General features: G+C 66.1%; 2 protein-coding genes across 3 annotated transcripts; one reads left to right on the forward strand and one right to left on the reverse strand.

Moving 5' to 3' along the window:
* The first annotated feature begins 602 nt into the window (after positions 1 to 602).
* Positions 603 to 10,452, forward strand: MAP3K6 (mitogen-activated protein kinase kinase kinase 6). 2 transcript variants are annotated; one of them, XM_037381301.1, is made up of 28 exons: positions 603 to 1,444; positions 1,940 to 2,079; positions 2,766 to 2,789; positions 3,209 to 3,396; positions 3,514 to 3,682; positions 3,863 to 3,969; positions 4,092 to 4,262; positions 4,592 to 4,704; positions 4,858 to 5,017; positions 5,145 to 5,295; positions 5,497 to 5,604; positions 5,673 to 5,722; positions 5,841 to 5,936; positions 6,250 to 6,334; positions 6,417 to 6,550; positions 6,629 to 6,756; positions 6,857 to 6,993; positions 7,153 to 7,258; positions 7,415 to 7,572; positions 7,679 to 7,859; positions 7,936 to 8,098; positions 8,380 to 8,545; positions 8,644 to 8,829; positions 8,967 to 9,072; positions 9,318 to 9,546; positions 9,636 to 9,888; positions 10,009 to 10,085; positions 10,194 to 10,452. In XM_037381301.1, exons 1-28 carry the CDS (start codon positions 1,144 to 1,146, stop codon positions 10,246 to 10,248), a joined length of 3,942 nt encoding a protein of 1,313 aa, XP_037237198.1. In that variant the 5' UTR covers positions 603 to 1,143; the 3' UTR covers positions 10,249 to 10,452. The 2 variants fall into 2 exon arrangements, with proteins under 2 accessions (XP_037237198.1, XP_037237197.1); XM_037381300.1 differs by having other exon boundaries at positions 10,211 to 10,452.
* Positions 10,451 to 16,696, reverse strand: SYTL1 (synaptotagmin like 1). Its single transcript, XM_037381302.1, is given in 17 exon segments — positions 10,451 to 10,736; positions 10,856 to 11,008; positions 11,011 to 11,060; positions 11,142 to 11,241; positions 11,317 to 11,395; positions 11,470 to 11,631; positions 11,739 to 11,841; positions 11,925 to 12,091; positions 12,178 to 12,303; positions 12,663 to 12,757; positions 12,951 to 13,050; positions 13,398 to 13,437; positions 13,747 to 13,858; positions 13,937 to 14,082; positions 14,411 to 14,671; positions 15,681 to 15,938; positions 16,486 to 16,696. Coding segments are annotated over 15 exon segments (1,785 nt in total). The 5' UTR covers positions 14,623 to 14,671; positions 15,681 to 15,938; positions 16,486 to 16,696; the 3' UTR covers positions 10,451 to 10,596.
* Positions 16,697 to 21,499: the final 4,803 nt, after the last annotated feature.

A 21,499-nucleotide genomic window follows, 5' to 3' on the forward strand; every position in this document is an offset into this window, starting at 1 on the left:
GTGCGGTGACTTGCCTGCCTGCACCACAGCCCAGCCCAGGGTGCTGTGCCAGCCTGTCCCCTGCATCTCACCACGGACCAAGACTTTCCCAGCTGGGGACACTGCACTTCAAAGCCACGGGTCGCAGCCCTGCCCGCCGCCCTGCCTGCTGCCCCCTGCCCTGCCTGCTGCCCCCTGCCCTGCCTGCCGCCCTGCCTGCTGCCCCCTGCCCACCCTGCCTGCCCCGCTGCCGTCCCCCCGCCAGCCGTTTCCACCCCATCTCCGTGCCGCGGCCCCTCGCCCCGGCCAGGGGGATGCGGTGGGGGTACGGGGGGGCTGCCCGGCCCCGGGCGACTTCGGGGCCGTTAATTCAGCTGCGACACGTGCCGGGGGCAGGAACCGGCCCCGGCCCCCCCCCACTTCCCCTCCCCTTGCTCCCGTTTCACAACCCGCCCTTTGCCACCCGTGCCCGGGGCGGGCAGGACCGGCCCGAGGGAGGCGGGGGGGCGGGCGGAGCCACCCTTGACTCACGGCCGGGCCCGGCGGAAGCGGCGCCCGGTGCCCGGGGCGGAGCGGGGCGGAGCGGAGCCCGGTGCGGGGCAGCCCGGGAAGGAGCCGGTGAGCGGGGCGGGCCCGACCCTCCCGGTGCGAGCCGGCCCGGTAGGGGGCTTTCCCGGGGGACACGGGGCTGCCCGGAGCGGGGTCTGCCGGGGGGGCACGGGGTTGCCCGGTGCGGGGTGTCCCCGGAGGGAACGGGGCAGCCCGGCGCCGGTTCTCCCGGTAAGCAGCAGGGCTGCCGGTGCGGGGTGTCCCCGGGGGGGAACGGGGCTGCCCGGTGCGGGGTCTGCCGGGGAGGGCACGGGGCTGCCCGGTGCGGGGTATCCCTGGGGGGGACCGGGGAGGTCCAGTGGGGAGTATCCCGGTAAGCAGCAGGGCTGCTGGTGCGTGGTCTCCCGGGGGGGGACCGGGGCTGCCCGGTGTGGGGTCTCCCGGGGGGGGGCACGGGGCTGCTTGGTGCAGATTGCCCGGTACCGGCTACAGGCTCTCCCGGGGGGGGGGGCATTAGGGCAGCCCAGTGGAAGGTTAGGGGCTTTCCCGGTAAGGACAAGGACAGCTCGGTGTAGGGTGCGGGGCTGTCCCCGTGCTCAGCGTGAGCCCCCCACCATGGACCAGCCCGCTCCAGCCACGGAGGTACCAGGGCCCCCGCCGGTCACCGGGAGCTGCTGGCAGGACCCGCTGGCGGTGGCGGGCACAGCGGGCCGCCCGGTGTGCAGGCCCCGGGGCCGAGCGAGCGGGCGGCGGGCGCTGAGCATCGTCTGCGTGCTGGGCCGGGAGCCAGCCGCGTGCCCCGCGCTGCGCAGCCTGCGTGACGCCTGCTGTCACCTGCGGGCACGCCTGCACACCCTGCCCTTCGGCACCCTGGCGCTGGGCGACACCGGCACCCTCGACCGCTTCTACAACGCAGGTGAGGATGCGACCCGCTCGGCCGGTGATGTGCCTGGCTTGGCCCCACCGTGGGGTTTCTGTCATCCTGTTTTTCCTGCCGCTCTGCCTGGTTATCCCAGTTGGCCGGGAATATCTGGGCCGAGGCTTTCCCCAGCCCTGTGCAGCTCCCGGTGGAGCTCTTCCAGCTGCGCACTTGGGTGGTTCGCTGTTTGCTTTTCTGCATTCCTCCTGTTTGCTTTCCAGGGTGGCTGGATGTTTGCCGGGATGTCTCCCTCCCTAGCGTTAAACGCGCGGGTGTGATTTTTGGAGACCGTGCTTTTCCTTTGCTCAGGGTTCAACCCTGTGCCGGTGGGCCAGCGGGTGCCCCTCACCGTGGCCTTGGGTGCTGTGATGGCAGGGCCATCCCGTCGCTTAGGGGATGCGGACCCCCAAGGCCAGGGTGGTTGGTTCCTCTGCCCCGTTAATTAGGGGTCTGGCACCGGTGCCCTGAGCATCCCTACCGTCCTGCCTGCAGATGTGGCCGTGGTGGAGCTGAGTGACTCCATCTGCCAACCCTCCCTCTTCTACCACCTGGGCGTCCGTGAGAGCTTCAATATGTCCCACAACATTCTGCTGTGCTGCCAGGCCGACCTGCCCCTCCTCCAGGCCCTGCGGGTCAGTGGGGACAGGGACAGAGACACCCCCCCCAGCCCCCTGGGTGCTGCTCTCTGGGGTGGGAATATCCCCGAGTGCCTGGAGCATCCGCACCGGCAGGAGGGGGATCTCCATCCACCCCACCCCCCCGAGCCTGGCTGAGTTCCCATGGTCTCATCCTGCTCTGGCAGAGATTTCCCTGTGCCTGGATGGGATGAGGAGGGGGTGGCTGAGGCCTCCAGTGAGTCCCAGAGTTGGGTCAGGGTGCTTCCCTGGCCCCAACCAGCTGGGAATCTGGGAACAGGCTCTTTTCCCTGGGGAAAGCTGGTTCCTTGGAAGCAAAACCCTCTGCACGGAAGGGGCCAGTGGGAGGGATTCTTGCTGCTTGGGGGGAAAAAATGGAGCTGGGAGCACATCCAAATTGTCCCCAGGCATCACCCTGACTCAGGGAGCCCCAGGCACCCGTTCAGAGACTCCTTCCCTGTGCTGGGTTTGGAGGAGAAGCCGGCTGCGTTTGCAGCCCTGCCTGGAGTGCGGGGGGGTCCGCACGCAATGCTTGTGGTGTGGGGGCAACTGGCTGCCCTCATGGCTTGGCCCTGGCATGCCTTGTTAGCCCTGGATGCTTTCCATGTAACTCCTGAAATCAGCTGATTTCCTTTGCCGGGGAATCTCATTAAATCCCTCCTCCTCCTCCTCTCTCTCCCCAGGAGGACATCTGCCAGAAGAACTCGGTGTGTCTCTTCCCCGCGCTTGCTGCCGCATGCTGGGGGGTTCTGAGCGCCTCTCTCCCCCTAAGCTGCCTCCCCCCGGCCTCGGAGGGTGGACATTGCAGACAGGGAGCGAGACTTCTCCCCAAGTCTGAGTTGGGGGGGGCCTCATTAGCTCAGAGCGAACGCCAGGAACAGCAACGTGAGGGGGTAACGGGTTTTGAAAGAACCAGGATTGTTCACTCTGGAGTATAATGATGGCAGTCAGGCAAAGCTGGTTTGTCTTTCCTTGCTAACGAGCTATGGCAGGTGGTTGTGTTAGCGTGGCCTGTGTGGTCCAGGCAGCATGGGCAGGCCTGAGGGGAGGGGGCTGGGCTGGGGCACAAGGAGAGGGACTCTCAGCTCGGCTGGCGCAGCCGCTCACCCCTTCTCCCCTCCCTCAGGACCTCTGTGGCAGCTACACCTTCATCCCCTACGCAGTCACCCCCCAGGACAAGGTCGTCTGCTGTGACGACAGGGCCATGAAGTGCCCGACAGAGCTTTTCCAGCCCAGCTTCGAGGCGGAGGATGCCTTCACCCCGCTGGCAGCCCGGCTCGTCCAGCTGCTGGAGGGGATCCCCACCAACTCCTGGTACTGCTGCCCACTCCCCTGGCTGCGGGCAAACCCCCATGCCCACCTGGGCTGGCAGGGCTTGGCAGAGAATTGCCACCACCCCAAAAACTCCACGTCTCTGCCCCCCGTGCCCAGTGGGTATTTTCGGGAGACAATCCGGCGGGATATCCGGAGGGCACGGGAGATGTACCGGGGGGAGCAGCTGAGCCGGGAGCTGGCCCGCATCCAGCAGCGCCTGGACAGCGTGGAGCTGCTCAGCCTGGACATCGTGGTGAACCTCCTCCTCTCCTACCGCGACGTGCAGGTGAGGGCTGGGGGGTCCCGGGGACCTTATCATCACCCTGGGGAGTGCTCCACAGCCTGCCCTTGCTCGGAGGAGCTTGCAACCCCCAGGGTTTGGCCAGTCTGGGGAGAGCATCACCCCCTGGAGCTGGGCACAGGCAGCCTGGAGGCCACCGGCTCAGCCCCGCCACTGTTACCGCAGGATTATGATGCCATAGTCTCGCTGGTGGAGACTCTCCAGGCGCTGCCAACCTGCACCGTGGCCGAGCAGCACAACGTCCGCTTCCACTACGCCTTCGCCCTCAGCCAGTGAGCAGTGGGGGGGGGGCGACACACACATGCACCCCGACATCCCAGTGGCACGGAGCTGGGGGGTCAGGGACTGAGGTGCTGGCGGTGCCGTTTGCCGAGCACCGGGGGTGTGTGTGCAGGCGTAACGGTGCCGGGGACCGGGAGAAGGCTCTGTCGGTGCTGCTGCCCGTGGTGGAGCGTGGGGAGGGGGCTGCGCCTGACCTCCTCTGCTTGTGCGGCCGCATCTACAAGGACATGTTCATCAGCTCCAGCTTCACTGACACCAAGATGAGGGACCAGGCTTTGTACTGGTGAGACTGGGGACAAGGCTGGGGGCAGGGCTGGGGGCTGCCTGCCTGCCTGTGCATGCCCCCGTGTGGGGGGTTTGCAGGGGCTCGGGGGGGGGTTTCTGAGCAGCGCAGCCCCATGTTCAGCCCCCTCCAGCAGCAACGCAGAGGCAGGTGATGCTAATTCCTGCTGGGCTTTTATTTTTTTTTTTACTTCTTTGTGGTTTTCTTCTGGTTTTGGAGTGCACCCCCATCATAGGGGGCAGCTCAAGGACCCCAAGGCAGCCACGTTTGGGCTGGTGGAGGGGCGGGGCGGGCGGTGGTCGTGCCCTCCACCCAGCATCTCTGCCCAGGTACAGCAAAGCCTTCGAGGTGGAGCCGAGCCTCCACGCAGGCATCAACGCTGCCGTCCTCCTCGTTGCTGCCGGCCACCAGTTTGAAACCTCCATGCAGCTGCAGCAGATCGGTGGGTGCCCACCCATGGGTCAGGGACAAGGACCCACCGAGGGATGGGGACCAGGAACTGGGGTCCATTGACACGGAGGCGCTCGGGGGGGCAGCTGTGCCTGGGTGCAGGGTTGCCAGTAGAGAGGTGATGGGCTCCTGCTCCCGTGTCCAGGGGTGAAGCTGAGCTGCTTGCAAGGTCGCAAGGGCAGCCCGGAGGAGCTGTGCTACTACTGGGACGTGGGCTTTTGCCTTGGAGCCGGCATCTTGGCCAACGACCTCAGCAAAGTCATCCAAGCTTCTGAGAAGCTCTACAAGCTCAACGCACCGGGCTGGTATGGCATGGCACGTGCCCACCTGGGCAAGGCTGGGTCTGCGATCCCCATTGTCTGTGCCCCAGGAGGGGGTTTAGGGGGTGTTGGGGACATCTCTCTCCTCTTTCACCCCCGCATGTCCCTGCAGGTACCTGGTCTCGGTCATGGAGACCTTCCTGCTCTACAAACACTTCCAGAGGAGCCCACAGGTCCCCTCTGCCCGGCAGGAGCTGGCTGATTTCTGGCTGGGCTTCCTCCTCAAGGCATGCCAGCCCTTCGTTGCCACGCCACACTGCCCGGTGAGGGGCCCCACGGAGCTGACCCCTCCTGCCCAGACCCCCGGCCATCCCTGGGGACCACTTGGTCATCTGGGCTCACCAGGGGTTTGGGGAGGCACCAAGCAGCCCACCGGTGCCAACCCAGGTGGGAGGATGGGGATGCAGGGATGCGGGCTGGGGACCTGGTGAGTGGGCTCACCCCAAAGCCCCCCTCTGCCACAGGTCCTGGTCCTGGAGCTCAGCAAGGTCCTGCAGCCAGCCCGGCTGGCACTGCAAGGTGGCACAGAGGAGCCTGCCCTGATGCTCACCCTTGTCTGCCCCACAGAGGAGGTAGGGATGGGGATGCGGGGGATGGGGGTCCCCAGTGCCCCCCTCCTCACCTGCCCCTTCTCCTGCAGAAAGCAGCATCAAGCTGGACCTTTGCGGCCACGGCCATCCGGGGCGTCAGGTAAGTGTGTGCCAGGTGCCCTTGCTGGCAGGACCCGGGATGCCCCCATGTGCCCACAGCCCCTCTGCCCACCCCATCAGCCCCAGTGCTGACGGGGTAGGGGGTCCTTTCCCTCCAGCATCTGCAAGTGCGACGAACGGGGCTGCTTCCTCTACGTGATGCACGCAGAGGAGGATTTCCAGCTCTACTTCCCCTCCCAGCAGCACTGCCAGTGGTGAGCAGGGTGATGGGGGGCATGGGGATGCCCACATTGCTGACGGGGGCATGGGGGACCCCCAGCCACTGCCCTGGTGAGCAGGGAGGGGTGGGAGCATGCTATTTCTTCCTTACCTTAAATTTTGGGGAAAGGGGTGTCCTAGGGACCCGACTTCTGCAGCTGGGTCCCACAGAGCAGGGTGGCACAGGCCCCCCTTGTGCCACTGGTGGGGGACAGACTGGGAGGGGGAGCAGGAGCCCCTCTGTTCTGGGGGCTCGGGGGGTCTCCAGCACCCTGCTGGGGCTCAGGGCTGTTGTCCTCCCACCGGCAGGTTCTGCGACCAGATCCAGTCCCTCCTGGCCGAGCAGGCGGCGGGCAGCGAGGAGGTGCCCAGCCCCACACAGCCCATCCTGGAGGTAGGATGGGGGCACAGGGTGACATGGGGTGACATGGAGCGCTGGGTGGCAACAGGTTGCCGCCTCGCCTCTCTGCCCACAGTACAGCTATGAGTACTCGGAGGCGGGCGAGCGGGTGGTCCTGGGCAGGGGGACATATGGGGTCGTCTACGCCGGGCGCTGCCTCAGCAACCAAGTGCGCATTGCTATCAAGGAGATCCCAGAGCGGGACAGCCGGTAGGTGCCATGCCAGGGGGTCCCAGAGGGTCCCGGGGGACCGTGGGCAGCCCCTCACCCTGGTGTCCTGGCACGCAGGTTCTCACAGCCCTTGCACGAGGAGATCGCCTTGCACAAGCACCTGCGGCACAGGAACATCGTGCAGTACCTGGGCTCCATCAGCCAGGGTGGCTTCATCAAGATCTTCATGGAGGAGGTGCCAGGAGGTGGGCAGCGCTGGGATGGGATTTGGGGGTCGAAGGGGGACACATGGCCAGATGCGTGGCCTAAACAGGGATGCTGCACCCCTCTGTGCCCCCTCTCCAGGGAGTCTGTCATCCCTGCTGCGCTCCAAGTGGGGACCCCTGAAGGACAACGAACCCACCATCGTCTTCTACACCCGCCAGATCCTCGACGGGCTCAGCTACCTCCACGATAACCACATCGTGCACCGGGACATCAAGGTGAAGGGGGTGGGAAACCACCCATGCTGGGGGCACGAAGCCTGACCCCTTCATCTCAAGGAGCACTGTGGAGCCCAGAGCCCCTGGGGTGATTCCCTGCTCAAGCTCCAGGAGCTTTTTGTAGCTTGGTTTTATTTTGGGGTGCCCTTCTCGCACCAGGGAGACAATGTCCTCATCAACACGTACAGCGGGGTGCTGAAGATCTCTGACTTCGGTACCTCCAAGCGGCTGGCGGGCATCAGCCCCAGCGCCGAGACCTTCACGGGTATGGGCAGCCCGGGACTGGGGGTGGTGGGATGCCAAAGACCAGGTGATGATGGGGTCTGCATCCTGGTACCCAGCATGGGAAGGAGAACGCACCCCAGGGGGAGTTTGGGTGATGCATACGGGCTCCTCTCACCCTTCCTCATCCTCTCCCCAGGCACTCTGCAGTACATGGCCCCAGAAATCATCGACCAGGGGCCACGGGGCTATGGGAAGCCAGCAGATATCTGGTCCTTGGGCTGCACCATCATCGAGATGGCCACGGGCAAGCCCCCCTTCTACGAGCTGGGCAGCCCCCAGGCTGCGATGTTCAAGGTATCCATGGGGTTAGGCAGGGGATGGGGGGGTTCCCCAGCCCTGAAATCACCCTGCTTTGGGGTGGCCGGTCCCTTGGCAGCCCCCACGAGTGCCTCCCCTCTAGGTGGGCATGTTCAAGATGCACCCGGAGGTGCCCAAGTCCATGTCGGACGAAGCCAGAGCATTCATCCTGCGCTGCTTCCAGCCCGACCCGGCCGAGCGGGCAACAGCCGCCACGCTGCTGCAGGAGCCCTTCCTCGCCGATGCCAGGAGGGCTCGGAGCCGGCCCGTGCCCCCGGCGGGGGGTGAGTTGGGGGAGGGGCAGGAGGGGGGGTCCTGGTATGAGCTGCTGAATAACCATCTCCATCATCTCCCTGGCAGGTGACCCCCCCCACCTTGGGCAGCAGGGTGGAGATGTGGAGGGCAGCGATGGGACCAGGGGATGTTCCTCAGCCAGGCAGGATGCCCCGGTGAGGGGCACAGCGGGCAGCCCCCTCCTCCCGTGCCACCCCGGTGAGGCAGCCTCCAGCCGCAGCAACTTGGGGTAGGGCATCCCAGGCACGGGGGCGATGGAGGGACCCTGGGTGGGGGGTGGCTTTCTGCCTCCCGTGGCACCCACTCCCCCTGCCATGTCCCAGTGCTGCACCCTGCAATGCCCCCTCCTTGTGCCAGGGCATCGCCTCCCTCCCCATTACAACTTGGGGGGCTTGCAGGAGGTCCCCCATGCCCTCTGCCAAGCACAATGGCTGTGCCCACCCCAAGGCCACTATCCTAAATGCCCGAGGCTGAGGGGGGACAGTGCCAGCCCTGCCTGCCTTCCCCTAGTACTGCCCAGGGCTCAGCCAGCTCCGACCACAGCCTGCGCTCGTCCTCCCTCGAGGAGAGCGGGGACCGGTTCCTCCTGCGGAAGGACAGCAAGCGCCGGGCCACGCTGCACCGTGTCCTTGCCGCCGAGGCACCAGGCATCATCGCGGCCTTGGAGGAGAGCCAGGTGGGTGCTGGGTGCGCGGGGTGGGGGCTCTGCACAGCAGCTGGACGGAGGGTGGGCATGGTGGCAGCCCCTGAGCATCATCTCCCTCGCCCACCCAGAGCACGGCAGGGGCGAGGTTGGGCTCGGAGCATCTCGCCCAGCTGCTGAGCTGCCTGCGGAGCTACATCCAGCGCCCCAGCCAGGACCAGCTGCGCCAGGACCTCCTGGCACTGCAGACCCGGCTGCGGGCAGAGGGGCTGAGCCTCCCCCACCTCCAGGCTCCCCTCTTCGGCTTCCAGGCAGCGGTGAGTGCCTGGGCTGGCATGGTAGGGTGCCAAGCGGGTGCTGCCCTGGTGCAGGCGATCCCCCAGTGTGGGTGATACCCTGGCATGGGTGACATCCTGGTGCAGGTGATGCTCTGGCACGGCTCTGCCCCTTCCAGGTGAGACGGATCCTGCGCCGGCATCACATCAAACCCCACTGGATGTTTGCACTGGATGATGCCATGAGCCAGGCGGTGCAGGCAGCTTTCACCATGCTGGTGAGAGGTGGGTGGCACTGGGGGACAGCTGGGACATGGGTCTGGGTCCCACCACCATGGCTGGCTGGCTGAGTGGAGGAAGAGGGTGGCTGGCGCAGGGTGGGCTGGGGGACTTGCGGGGTACTGGGAAGGGGATGTTGAGGGGGGACCAGCACTGGGGAAACCTTGGCCAGGCCCAGCTCCCCATTTTATCCCTGATGCTCTGGGGTCCAGGGCACCTCTCTGTGCCCACCACCACCTCTGCCCCCACAGACCTGGGACTGAAGGCCAGCTGTGTGGCGGGGGACAGCACCAAGGACACGAGTGACAAGGATGACTCTGTGCTGCCGAGGCTGTTCATCCCCAGGAGCCAACCCCAGCAGGACAGCCCCAATTCGGGGCTCAGCACTGGCCCCACCACCCAGCCAGACCCCCTGCCCTCCCTGCAGGCACCCTCGGTGCTGGTGGCACAGCTCTGCCGTCTCCGCATGGAGACAAGCAGGTAGGGCTTTGCCAGCCCTTGTACCTCCATCTCCCCGGGTGCCAGTCCGTGCCCCCGCGGGTGCCCGTCCATGCCCTGCTCTCCCCCAGGCTGCTCCAGGAGCTGGCCAAGAAGGAGCAGGAGTGGCAGCGGTTGATGCAGCAGGCTCTTCACCCCAGGGATGAGGACACTGGGGTCCCCAGCCAGCCCCAGCGCAGGGGCGAGCACGAGGAGGTTGCCCTGGGGTGCTTCACCCCTGGGCAGGGTCACTCGCCCCCGAGCCCCTCAGCCCAGGGACAAGCCGATCCCCTTCTCCTTGAGTGGCTGCAGCAGCATGGCACGGACCCGGTCACCACGGCCACGGTGAGGCCCGCGGCCAGTTGGCACGTGGAGCTACATGGGGGCTGGGGTCGGGTCCTGCTGGCGTGAGCAGGGCAGCCCCCCCGGCATTGCCCCCCCAACACCCCCCACCACCTCCCGCAGCTCCTCTCCCACGGCTTCACCCTGCGCGACCTCCTGGGCTGTGCCACCCCTGATGACCTCTTCTACGTGGGCATCAGGTACCCCCAGCCCGCATTGTCCCTACCGGCCTGGTTGGGGGGGGCGGGTAGTGGGGGCAGTGCTGGGAGACGGGGGACACACACGGCTTAGTCCCCTCCCTCCAACAGCCCCTGCGTCCCCGCAGGCGCGGGCTGGCGTACCGCCTCTGGGCAGCCATCCTAGAGCATCGCCAGACCCTCACCCAGCGGGAAGGGGAGTGAGCCCCCACCCCAGGGCTGGGACACGGCCCAGGGGCCCCAGGCACCCAGGGGCTGGCAGGACAGCGATGGAGGGGACAGCCCCACACCAGGAGCAGCAGCTCCAGCCCCACACCAGAGGGAGAACTCGGGGTACGGTGCCCACAGCAATAAACAGCTGCCAAATGTGCCCTCCGGTGCCACTTCATTGCTGCTGAAAGAGTAGGGGGCGTGCAGACCCCAGCCCCTCACAGTGATGCTCCAGGCTCAGCTCTGTTCCCCCGAGGGTCCCACAGTCTCGCTGGCCCCGGGGGGTCCCTTGGGGGGCTGGGGGCTATGCCCGGGGGACCAAATTGGTCCTCAGGGGCAGCAACGCTTCCACCCACTGGCCGGGCTGCTGGAGCAGGCGCCCCCACACTCCCCGCTCCTCCGCCGTCGAGTCCATCCAGCCCACTGGCAGCCCGTAGCTGCTCCCTGCGGAGAGACCACCATCGTCACCCCCCCCCCCCAGCCACCCTGCTGCTGCCACCACCCCCCTGCAAGCTGCGGGGGGGGCACCCTGGGGTGCCCGGGGCTGCCCCCCCCCCCTTCACCTGTGCCCAGGCTGAGCCGGATGCCACCCAGCTGGCGCTTGGAAAAGGCTTCGTGGTGCCAGAGGGTGAACTCGGCGCACGCCTCGGCCAGGTCCTTGGCCTGGAAGCCGTCGTACACCATGGTGTGGTTAAAGAGGGGGTTGAGGCTCCGCTCACCACCCGCGTCTTCTGCCGGCTTGCCTTGCTGTCATCCGGCAGCACATAGCTGGGGGTGACAGCAGGGTGAGGGGACACACACACCCCCAGCCCTTCTGGGTGCCCCCCAGGGTGCCAACCCCCCCCTTACCACTGCACGAAAGCATCCACGGTGCCGCTCTGCAGAGGGATGAGGCTCTGAGCATCCTTCACCCAGATGTGCAGCTCGCCCGTGGGTGGCAGCCCCCCACCTGTGGGTGGGAGGGGGTCAGGGGCACCCTGCCACGCTGGACCCCCCCACCTGAGTGCCCGTGGGCACCTCTCACCTTCCGAGCCGGCAGGGATGAACTTCAATGCCAAATTGAGATTGCCCCGGCTGGCGAGGCCGTCTGAGGAGATGGGCATCTGGGGAGGATGGGGGGGGTTATAGGGGGCTATGGATGGGGGGGGAGGTGGGCAGGTGGGGGCTGTGAGCTCACCCGGGGCTGGAGGCTGAACCACTCGGGGCGCGTGTTGGCCCAGTCCCAGGCGCCCAGTGCGATCTCCACCTCACCCAGGAAGAGGTTCTTGCCCAGGCTGTCGTGGTGCCACACGGAGAGGTTCAGGGTCCGGCCCTGCAGGTCCCTCTTCTCCAGCTTGTACTGGTGGGGAGGGGACACAGGCAGGGTGAGGTTATCTGCCCCCACCCATCCATCCTGCCTTGAACCAAGGGGAGCCCCCAAACCCACCCCAAAGCAGAGTTAGAAACCTTGAGGGTCTCATTGAAGATAGGATCCAAGCTCCTCTTGCGCACCGTCGTCTTGCGCTTGCTGCGGTTGGACTTATCCGGCAGCAGGTACGTCTTGATGTACCTGGAGCCAAAGGATGAGGTGGGTGCAATGGGTACCACCGTGGGCATCACCCGGGCATCGCCGCTCGTGGCCGGGGCACTCACGGGTCCGACCGCTGCTTCTTGGCCTCGGCCAGCTCGCGGCACCGCAGCACGTGGACCTGCAGCTCCTTCTTGGCCGGGTCGTAGCAGAGGGAGAACTGGACGCAGCCCCGCACGGCCACGCTGCCCAGCTCGCCCTCGCTGTACAGGCTCATCAGGCTGCCGCTCAGCTGCAGGGTGGTGGGACAGGGTCAGGGGGGCTGGAAAGGTGCCCCCCCCCCCCCCCCCCCCCCCTCAACAGCCCCCAGCCCCGTACCGTGGAGGAGCTGAGGCTGGACACAGAGGAGCTGGTGGTGCTCAGCAGGCTGCTTGGGGGCACGTGGCCATTCTGCAGGGGCACATGGCCTGGGGATACCGGATCTGTCTGGGGGGTCCCTGGGCCCTGGAGATGCAAAGCAAAGAGGGGTCAGCAACACCCGCCCCAGACCCCATCCCCGGTGTGGGCTCCTGAGGGCTCCCAGCAAGTGCCTGGTGCTGGCTTGGCACGCCTCAGACGGCCCCCCCAGCCCCCTACAACACATACACCCCCCCCATACTCCATACCGGCCTATATAGCCCCCTCCAGCTCTATGTAGCCCCCTCCAGCTCCAGCTCCCCCAATCCCATACAGCTCTACATAGCCCCCTCCAGCCCACCCCAACACCATACAGCCTCCTCCAGCCCCCCCAGTCCCATACAGCCCCCCCAGTCCCATACAGCCTTAAATAGCCCCATACAGCCCCCCCAGTCCCACCATCCCACCTGCCCAGCACTGGGGCTGATGTGCGCAGAGTCAGGCTCTTCCTCATCTTCCTCCGTGCTGGATGTGCCAAAGGGGTTCCCACCTACCGTGTCGCCTGCAATGGTGTGGTGTGGGTGGGGGGTTCTGATGCAGTAGGGACGGGGTGGGGGGGTCCCCTCTTTTTTTGACAAGAGGAGTGAGCAGACAAGTGAGGGATGGGGGACTATGATGGGGTGCTGAGAGGAGGGGGCTAGTAATCGGTGCTGGGCGGCTCCCGATGACAGCACTGACCCCCCCATCATGGTTACCTGGCTGGGCCGGGGTGTCCTGCTCCCTTGCCGGGACATCACCCTGCTGCAGGGGCTGTGACACCAGGGTCCCCTCCAGAGCTGGGGCCGTGGGGCTGCCCTGCGAGGTGGCACATAGGGGAACGGGTGAAAAGGGGCACCCTGGGCACCCTCACCTGCTCCCCTCAGTCCAGCCCCCTGGGTCCCTGGGGACAGGGTGGGGGACAGTCATCCCGTGGGACATCGGTCCCCACACCACAAGGTTCAGGATCATGCTTTGTAAGACCAGGCACAAGGCTGGCCCCAACAGCAGCACCCTCCTGGGGAGCTACCGTAGCTCTGGGGCCGTGGCAGTCAGGGTGACCCAGGCTGCAGGGCGCTCCCCCACTGACTGAGCCCATCACCCGGGCATCGGGTACCGGCTGCAGGCTCTGCCCTGCCGGCTCAACCCCAACACCAGGCACCGACCTGGGGCTCTGCAGCCGCCTGCGCCTCCTCGGTAGGGGGACTGCGAGAAGAGACAATAATTAGTTTCTCTCGACAAGGAATTAGGCTAACGAGCACTTTCTGCCCCCCACCCCTGCAGCTATTTACGGAGCTGGGGGCCCGCAGGGCTGCAGAACCCCCTGGCTGGTGGTTGGGCAGACACCGGGACAGTGCAGCTCTGGCGGTGTCACCCCCTGCACCGTGGGCTCTGCTCTGACTCCCCCACCTGACTCCTGCTGGGCGCCCCAGGACCATGCCACCCCCAGTGGGGTACTGGTAAGAGATGCCACCTGTGGGATGGGATGGGATGGGATGGAAGCCCCCCCCTCACCTCTCCTTCAGCTCTGCCACACCGTCCTCATCCTCATCCTCCCTTTCCGTCAGTGGCTCGCTGATGGCCTCCAGCTCGCCCAGGCTGGGGCCACACTTCAGGTCCCCCAATCCTGGGGACATCGGGGACCTCAGCAGGCTGAGCCCTGGCCCCTGGTGTCCCCCGCCCCGTGTCCCTGTCCCTCACCTACCCCGGGGCCGCCTCCTGCGGCGGATGGAGGCGCGGACAAGGTCGGAGCCCAGGTGGTGCCGGTGGCGCTGGGCACGGGCATCGCAGAACCAGTCCCCGGTGAGGGTCCTCAGCCGCACCGGGTCCGACACCGACTTGCGGAGCTTGCTGGTGGTGGGAGGCCGGCGTTGGCTCCCCCACCCCAGTGCTGCCACCGACCCCTTTGCCACTGCTCCATCACCCTTCCCAAGTGGATGATGGAGCCACCACGACTGGTCCCGGGGACACCAGCCACCATCTCCCACAGGGCTTGAGACCCCCAAGGCTGGTGTCACCCACCATGGGGCTTCACCCTGGCCGGGCTCAATGGATGCCCCATTCCCAGGGGAAAGGAGATCTCCCAGCCTGGCTGCTCTGTCCCCAAGGGTGATGGACCCCAAGCTGGCTGCTCTTGGGGGGTTCATGCTGTCCCCAAGAGGGGACACCCCCACCTCACCTGATGCGCCCCTCCTCGCGGCGGCGGAGCTGCCAGTCACGGCGCAGCACCTCGGCGATGGCACACCTCTCCTCCTCCGTCAGGAAGCTCAGGTCCAGCAGTGCCTCAGCCCCCAGCTCCAGTGCCATGGCGGGCCCAGGTGGGTGGCAAGAAGTGGGGGGCTGTGGCCGGGGTGGCTTAGGGTGCCGGGCATGCACCAGCGATGCCAGCATCTGGAGAGGGACCTTGGGGTCGCTTTGGGGTGGAAATCATCCTGACCCTCTGCAAAGAGATGGAGTGGAAGCTCAGCATGCACTCATACACACCTATTGCACCCCAAAACACCCCCAGGACCCCCAACGGGGACAAATCGAGGGGTGGGATGATGCCAAGGGCACCAAGGGAAGGGGCACAGGCAAGCCCGCGGGCAGGCTGGGGGAAGCACTGCCGCTCCTCCCGCTGCCGGCCCCATGCCAGGGCCAGCCCTGCCCGCTGCCGGGATCCTGCCCGCAGCCCGTGTTTGCAAAGGGTGTTTGCTCAGGGCCAGCTCAGCCCCTGCCCGCTTTCCCACGGCCTGCACGGCTGCCACGGCACCAAGGCAGGTGGCAAAAGGGGGCTCGGCTGCCCCCCTGACGGGCTAAGACCAAACCAGGCTGAGACCATCCTCAGCTCATCACAGCTCCCAGGGTGGGGGGTGCAGCGGGGGTTCTTGCCCCACTGCCCGGCGTTGCCTCACTGCTGCCCTTCCTGGCCCTGGCACGGAGGAAGCTCTGTCCGGCCTGAGATGCCAAGGGCAGGAAATTGCAGCAGCGGTGGGGCAGGATCGGTGCTGCCTCCCCCAGCCCCCCACCGACCCCGGTGCCCCCCCCCCCCGGGATGTGAGCACCGGCACTGCCGCATCCTGGCACAGCTTGGGGCTCCCACCTCCACCGTGGGGCTCGGACACCAGTGGTCCTGTCCCCAGTCCCGAATGTGACCCTGTCCCTGCCCCCGGGTGCCCCTGTCCCCAGCCCTGGGGGGTATCTGGTCTCAGGCATCCCCCAGAGCTGAGGATCCCAGCACAGGATCTGAGCACACCAGGGACGTTGGGTGGGCTGGATGCCAACCCCACCACAGACCCCGCTGTGAGCCAGCACTGGGGACCCCCCACATCACACACCAGGGACCCCCCACACTACCTGGAACACCCCCAGCACCCCACTCCCCATGCTTAACATGGGGAGCCTGTGACACCCACCAGCACCCAGCCAGGCTGCACCAGGGCTGGCTGGGGGTCTCGGGGGGCACTTACCAGCTGTCACCGGAGCTGGGACGATGCTGCCACTGCCTCCTCGCCGCAGCCTGCTCGTATCCTGTTTACTGGTGGCACACGGGGGTGTCCCCCCACCCCGGAACAGAGCCAGCACCCACAAAGGTCACCCAGGTCTGGCCCGGGTGCTGCCGTGGTCCCCCAGCCCCCGCGGGGACCCCCACAGGTGGGCACAGCAGGGCAGTAAACAAGCACCCACGCCGCTGTGCAGAGGGGTGCTGGGCACCCGGCCCCCCCACCCTGTATGGGAGACCAGTCAAACCAGTTAAACCTCCCCAGTAAGCCGCAGCTAGGGAGGGTGCACGTCCCCCGTTTTTGTTTGCAAGCAGCCCACCGCGACGGAGGGGGGTGATGCATGGTTTGAAACACATCCCCCTCCTCCCCCCTGCCCCCCAAATGCACCCAGGCTCGCCCCCCACCCCCAGGCCCCTGGGGACCGGCAGACCCCAGCTGCTTCCACCGCAGCCCAGGGTTGCGCCCCCCCAGTGCCCCCCAGCTCCCTCCCAGCACCAGGGGCCATCACCGTGGCTTCAGACCCCATCCTGCCCCACTGTCCCAGCCAGGCCTCTGGCACAGCATGGGGACAATAGGAGCCACCACAGAAATTTGTGTCCCTGAGCCCCCATCCCGCCCCTCCTCAGTGGGGAGCAGAGTGGGAGGGGGGCTGCAGCCCCCCCAAAGCAGGGCGAGAAGCCAGACCCCCACCCCGCTCACCCCGGAGTGCTGGTGCCCCCCCACCGTCGGGCAAGCAGTGGGGTCAGCCCCTCAGCCCCACGGCCACCCTTACCTGCCCAGGACTGCACGTGGGGGTCACAGTGGCTCGTGTCCCACCGCCAGCACCCCACGGGGACCCTGGGGAAGGTGGGTGGCCCCCAGTCCCCACCCTCGGCAGGGTGCTGGTGGCCTGGAGCTGAGTCAACCGCAGCCGAGCAAGCACCTCCTCGCCCCGGCAGCACGAAAGCAGGGACTGGAGCCAGCAGCACCTGCCGGACGGGACTGAACTGGGCTGAACTGGGCTGAACTGGGAGGCGTCAAGCAGTCTGAGAAGGGGTGGTGCAGAGGGGAAGCACCCCAAGGTAGGGGGACCCCCTCCAAGGCTGGTGGAGTCTCAGAGCACGGGAATGGGGTGGGAGACCCCCAGCCTCACCCAGGGGTTCCTTGGGGGGCACGTGGGGCAGGATGTGGCCGCGGGGTGCCTTATGCGGAGCAGCTCTGGGGGAGCTCCTGGGCTGCACTGGGGGGAACTGGTCTTTGCTGGGCGTGGGGGCAGCAGTAAAACCCTGCAGCCCCCACCTCCTACCCCCATCCAAAAGTCCCGTGTGGGGCAGCACAGGGTCCTGGGGCTTTGCAGCACCCCCATCCCACAGGGTGTCACCAGCCCCATGGCTCCCATCCCGGGGGACAGCCCCAGCCCCCCAGCCTCACCGCACGGCCACCCCCAGCCCCACATTCCCTAGCCCTTGGCCACCCCCAGCCCCGCAGCTCCCATCCTGTCCAGCACAATCCCATCTTATTCCAAAGGGCCGGGGCTCCCAACCACCCAGGACAAACCTGGGTGCTCAGCACCGTGCCGGATCAGGCCAGCAACGCCTGGCAGTGGTAAAACCCAGCACCCAGGGCAGGAGCATCCTTCCCCGGCACAGCAGGGGCTTGTGCCTCAGTTTCCCTCGATCACAAGGGGAAGGTGGCTGGCTGGGGGGGGGGGGGCTGTCAGGCTCCCCACCAGGCTCCTGCCATCACCCCGCCAGCTTTACAGCGAGACGGCAGCGCAGCTGGGGGAGGAATTGCAGCAGGGTGCAGCAGCCTGGCAGCACACGCTGAGCACAGGACCACAAGAAAAGGGGATTATTTTTAGTGTGGTTTCTAAGGAAATGAGACTTTAGCAACGGCTCTGTCTGTCTGTCGGCCACCCGCCCCTTCCTCCCCTCGCAGGGTGCTCGCTGCTTGGCTCTGGTGGGGAGAGGGCCCCAGATGCTCTGTGGGTGCTCTGGAGATGCAATGAGTGCGGCCAGGTCTCTGCAGGGGTGAGGGGTGGTGGCTCAGGGACTGGCGTGTCCCCACAGGGGTGCTTATGGGCTCATGGCTCAGCTCCGGGTCACCCCAGGTGGGCACCAAGTCCTTTCTGTGCATCCTGGACCCTTTGTACCAGCACCAGAATGTTTATCGGCTGGGACAGGAAAGGACGTGGCAGGATCCGTCCCCTGCTCGTGGATCTCTGGTGATGGATGGATGGGTTGTACCTGACCCCCCAGTGATGGGCTTGCAGTGCCCCTCCTTGGGCCACGGGCAGGCAGCTCAGGGCACACCCTGCCAGAGCCCAACCGGGGGCTGGAGGTGTGGGGGAGCAGTGGGTCACATCCTGCGGGGTGCGTCCCCACACCATCCCTGGTGACCCAGAGGTGCAGTGAGGGAGCGCCCACAGAGCAGAGCCTCCCTCTGCCCCAGGTGGCCGGAGGAGGCTTCATCAGCCCAGTGACACCCTGGCCACCAGCACAAGGCACTGGGCCAGCCCTTGGGGACAGATTTCCTTGCAGAGACCCCGGGGTGAGCCCGGCAGCCGCAATGGCCCGCAGCCCAGCTCCACCGCCTCCCGGAGCAGCACCCATGGGAGCAAACACCCCTGCCCCTGGGTGCTGGGTGCTGGCAGCACCCCGGTGGGTGCGCAGAACTGGTTCTGCCTCATTTCTGCGCTGGGTGTTTGGGCACCGCCAGGGCCAGCCCCAACCAGCGCTGGCAGCGGGGAGGGAGCAGGGGCAAGGAGCAAGTCCCATCCCACTCCCCAGCTCTGTTCCCACATCACCCCCAGACTTGTTCTTCGGGTCCAGCCAGGCTCTCCTGGGGGGAAACTGAGGCAGGGAGCACGTGCTGGGGCAGCATCTCGCCCACCAGTGGGCTTGCGGGTGGGGAGTGGGGCAGCACCCACAGCGGCACCGCCCTGGCTGTGTGAGCAGTGGGACCACCGGGAGAGCACACCCAGGGTGGTCCATGGGGCTGGGGGCATCAAGGGAAACCGGGGATTTTAAGGCTCCTGTGGGAGCTGAGCTCCACGGCCACCAGCTGCCACCTCAGAGGGATGGGGGCCCTGGGGTGGCCCCTAGCCCACATCCCCCCAGCCAGGGGGTGCTGGGGGCAGAAGGCCAGGCCAGGTGGGGGTCCCTCTCCCAGGGACTCTGGAGGGGAGGGCAGGGCTTCCTCCTGACACCTGGAGCCAACACAGGTGGCAGAGGCAGGAGATGCCGAATCCCCCCCCCCAGGCACCCCTGTCGCAGCACTATCCAAACTCACCGGCTGCAGCAAGGCTTTTACCATCCCATCCCAGTTAGCTTCCATAAGCAGTTCCCACACCTTGTCCCGGCACAACCACCGGTCCCCCACAAGGTTTCACAAGCTCATCACCCTGTCCGGGCTGTTTCTCCATCCTCTCCACGCCAGCCCACCCTGCTTCTTGCCTCTGCTGCACCCAGATTCTCCCTTCTCCAGGCTCCTCTTCCAGCCGGTCTCTCCTCACCCAGGCCCCTTTCTTCTCCCAGGGCCTCTCCATGTCCCCCCTGCACCCGGGGCACTCTCTCCTCCCTCCACTTCTCCCAGGTCTCTCTCCACCCAGTGCTCCTCTTCCATCCCCTCAGAGCTATTTAACTACTTAGCAGGAACCAGCCACAGCTGCACCTCATCCACACCAGCCCGCCCCCCCCCCCCCCCCCCAGCCAGCCCACCGCTGTATGTTATCAATGGTCATTAACCTGCCCTCATTCCTCTATAATTCCTCTGCACACACCCCCAGAGCCTCCCCCAGCCCCAAATCCCCCTTTCTCTTTCTGCCCTTGCTTTTACACCGCCATGTCCCCCCCAGTGAGGGGTCTTCTGGCACCAGCCCCTTCCCAGGGACTCAGCTCCCAGTGCCCTCTGCCCTCCCAGTGCCTTGGACGTGCCACTCCAGTGCTCCCAGGCACACGGGGACGGAGCCCAGCTCCTCTTTTTAATTTTTAATCCCTGCAGTAGAGCAGGGACCTTGTGGCATTTCCACCTTGGCCTCTGGCTGGGAACGATGTATGAGGCCTGTCTGGGAAGATGTGGGCATCAAGAGCCCCCAGAGCTGGGTCTTGCGCCCCCTTCCCCTCCCCTGCCTGGGAAACACGGGACGATGGGGTGGCTGAGGATGAGGAGGGTCCTGCAGCCCTGGGGGCACCACAGCCCAGAGGCAGCAGGGCCGCAGGCAGCCCAGCCACAGGCGCTGACGTTTTCAAAAGCTCCCACCCGTGCAAATGCTCAAGCGCAGTGTGATATTGCCCCCCAGGGAGCCCTTTGATCCCCCCACTCCTAAGGGGATGAGAAACGGGGCCCCTTCCCCTCTGGCCAGCTGCAGCAAAGCGACCTCACTTCAAAGGTGGCTCCACGCCAGCCTCCAGCGGTGGCACAGCCAGCAATGGGGCATCTGCTCCCCCCCACCCTGGGGAGGTTGGAGACCCCCAGCCCCACTCCCCACGCTGAAGAAGCCCCCACACCATGGCTGCTGGGGTGGATCGGTCACACTCAGCCTTCCTGGGCAAGGGCAGAGGAGCGGGAGGCAGCGAGGTCCCTCTGATGTTCTGGTCCCGGCCATTTGGCAGATTGGGCCAGATCCTGCCACTCCGTTTTGAGCCTCCCTGGCTTCCAGCAGCCTCTGTCCCTCCTGGGGCTGGGCTGGCCACACTGAGAGGCAGGAGAGAAAAACGACCAGAGCTGGCATGGTCCGGCCTCCTGCTGTGGCCAGAGAGCTGTGAGCACCCCGGGCGCCCGAGTGTGACTATCTTGGCTCATCCAGACTGGATGCTTCCATATAATCCCCAGATACACGACCCGAACCGCGTGGCTCAGCTCCCATGCACCTCAAGCCAGATTCCTGCAGCTCCCCAGGCAGCAGAAGTGGGTTAGAAAAATCCTGCCACGCTTGGGAGGCGAGCAGGGACCCAGCAGCAGTGCAAAGCTGTGCACGCTGGGCAGAGCACGTTCCTGGGGGGTTCTGCATCCTCACCTCATGCTCCAGTGACAGCCATGTGCAGGATAAACCCCTCGGAGGCTGCTGCCATCCCTACTGCTGGCATTTTGCAGCCCCAGAGCCAAAGCAGGGGCTGGAGTTAACGCAGCTGCAGGAGCAGCGTGATTTGGATCGAGGGGCTGAGCAGGAGAGGATCCAGGTGGTGTTTTGTAAGATGGCTGCACCATTAAATCCCTGAGCCTCGTACACAACCTAATTTTAAGGCTGATCTACTTCCCCCACCGCGCAGCTTTGGCCTCTGGATATCAGATGTAACGGAAAATCGGCTGCTTGCATTAGCAATCGTTACAGCACTCGGAGGCCCAGCTTCCCTCGCTCCCAGTTCAGGCAGCAGCATCCTGCTGGGAGAGGGGAAAACGAGGCTGGCTCTTTGCATCCCACTCTGCTCTCCGCTCCTCTGTAGCTGCAGGCAGCCCCAGGCCCAGCACAGGCACCCCCTCCCCAGCAGCTTGCAGGGAAATGGGAGGCTCTGTTCTGGCAGGGGAAAGGCGCCAGGCGACCAGTGCCCCCAGCCTCCAAGAAAAGAGAGATGTCAGCCACTTAAGGGAAAGGGGAGCTACTCACAGCTAAAGCGATCAACCTGCAAAAGGGGGCTTATCTTCTAAGAAAGCATCCTCCTCCCCCAGAGAGCTTGGCTCCCCCCCATCCCGGGCTCTGCTGAGCAGGCAGAGGCTTCGGGATCCACCAAGGGCAAGAGCAGGCAGAGCCCCTTCTCCTCCCAAACAAGACAAAGGCTGTTGGCAGGTCCTTGGCTTTAAATCCTGCA

Source organism: Falco rusticolus, chromosome 3 (genome assembly GCF_015220075.1).
Source record: "Falco rusticolus isolate bFalRus1 chromosome 3, bFalRus1.pri, whole genome shotgun sequence".
Lineage (NCBI taxonomy): Eukaryota > Metazoa > Chordata > Aves > Falconiformes > Falconidae > Falco > Falco rusticolus.

What these genes read in the sequence shown, in the direction of transcription:
- MAP3K6 (XM_037381300.1), top strand. Translation starts at nt 1,144, where the DNA reads ATGGACCAGCCCGCTCCAGCCACGGAGGTACCAGGGCCCCCGCCGGTC. An exon ending in AGGGACCAGGCTTTGTACTG is followed by an intron (nt 4,263 to 4,591) that starts GTGAGACTGGGG and finishes ATCTCTGCCCAG; the next exon opens with GTACAGCAAAGCCTTCGAGG. An exon ending in TCCAGCCGCAGCAACTTGGG is followed by an intron (nt 8,099 to 8,379) that starts GTAGGGCATCCC and finishes GCCTTCCCCTAG; the next exon opens with TACTGCCCAGGGCTCAGCCA.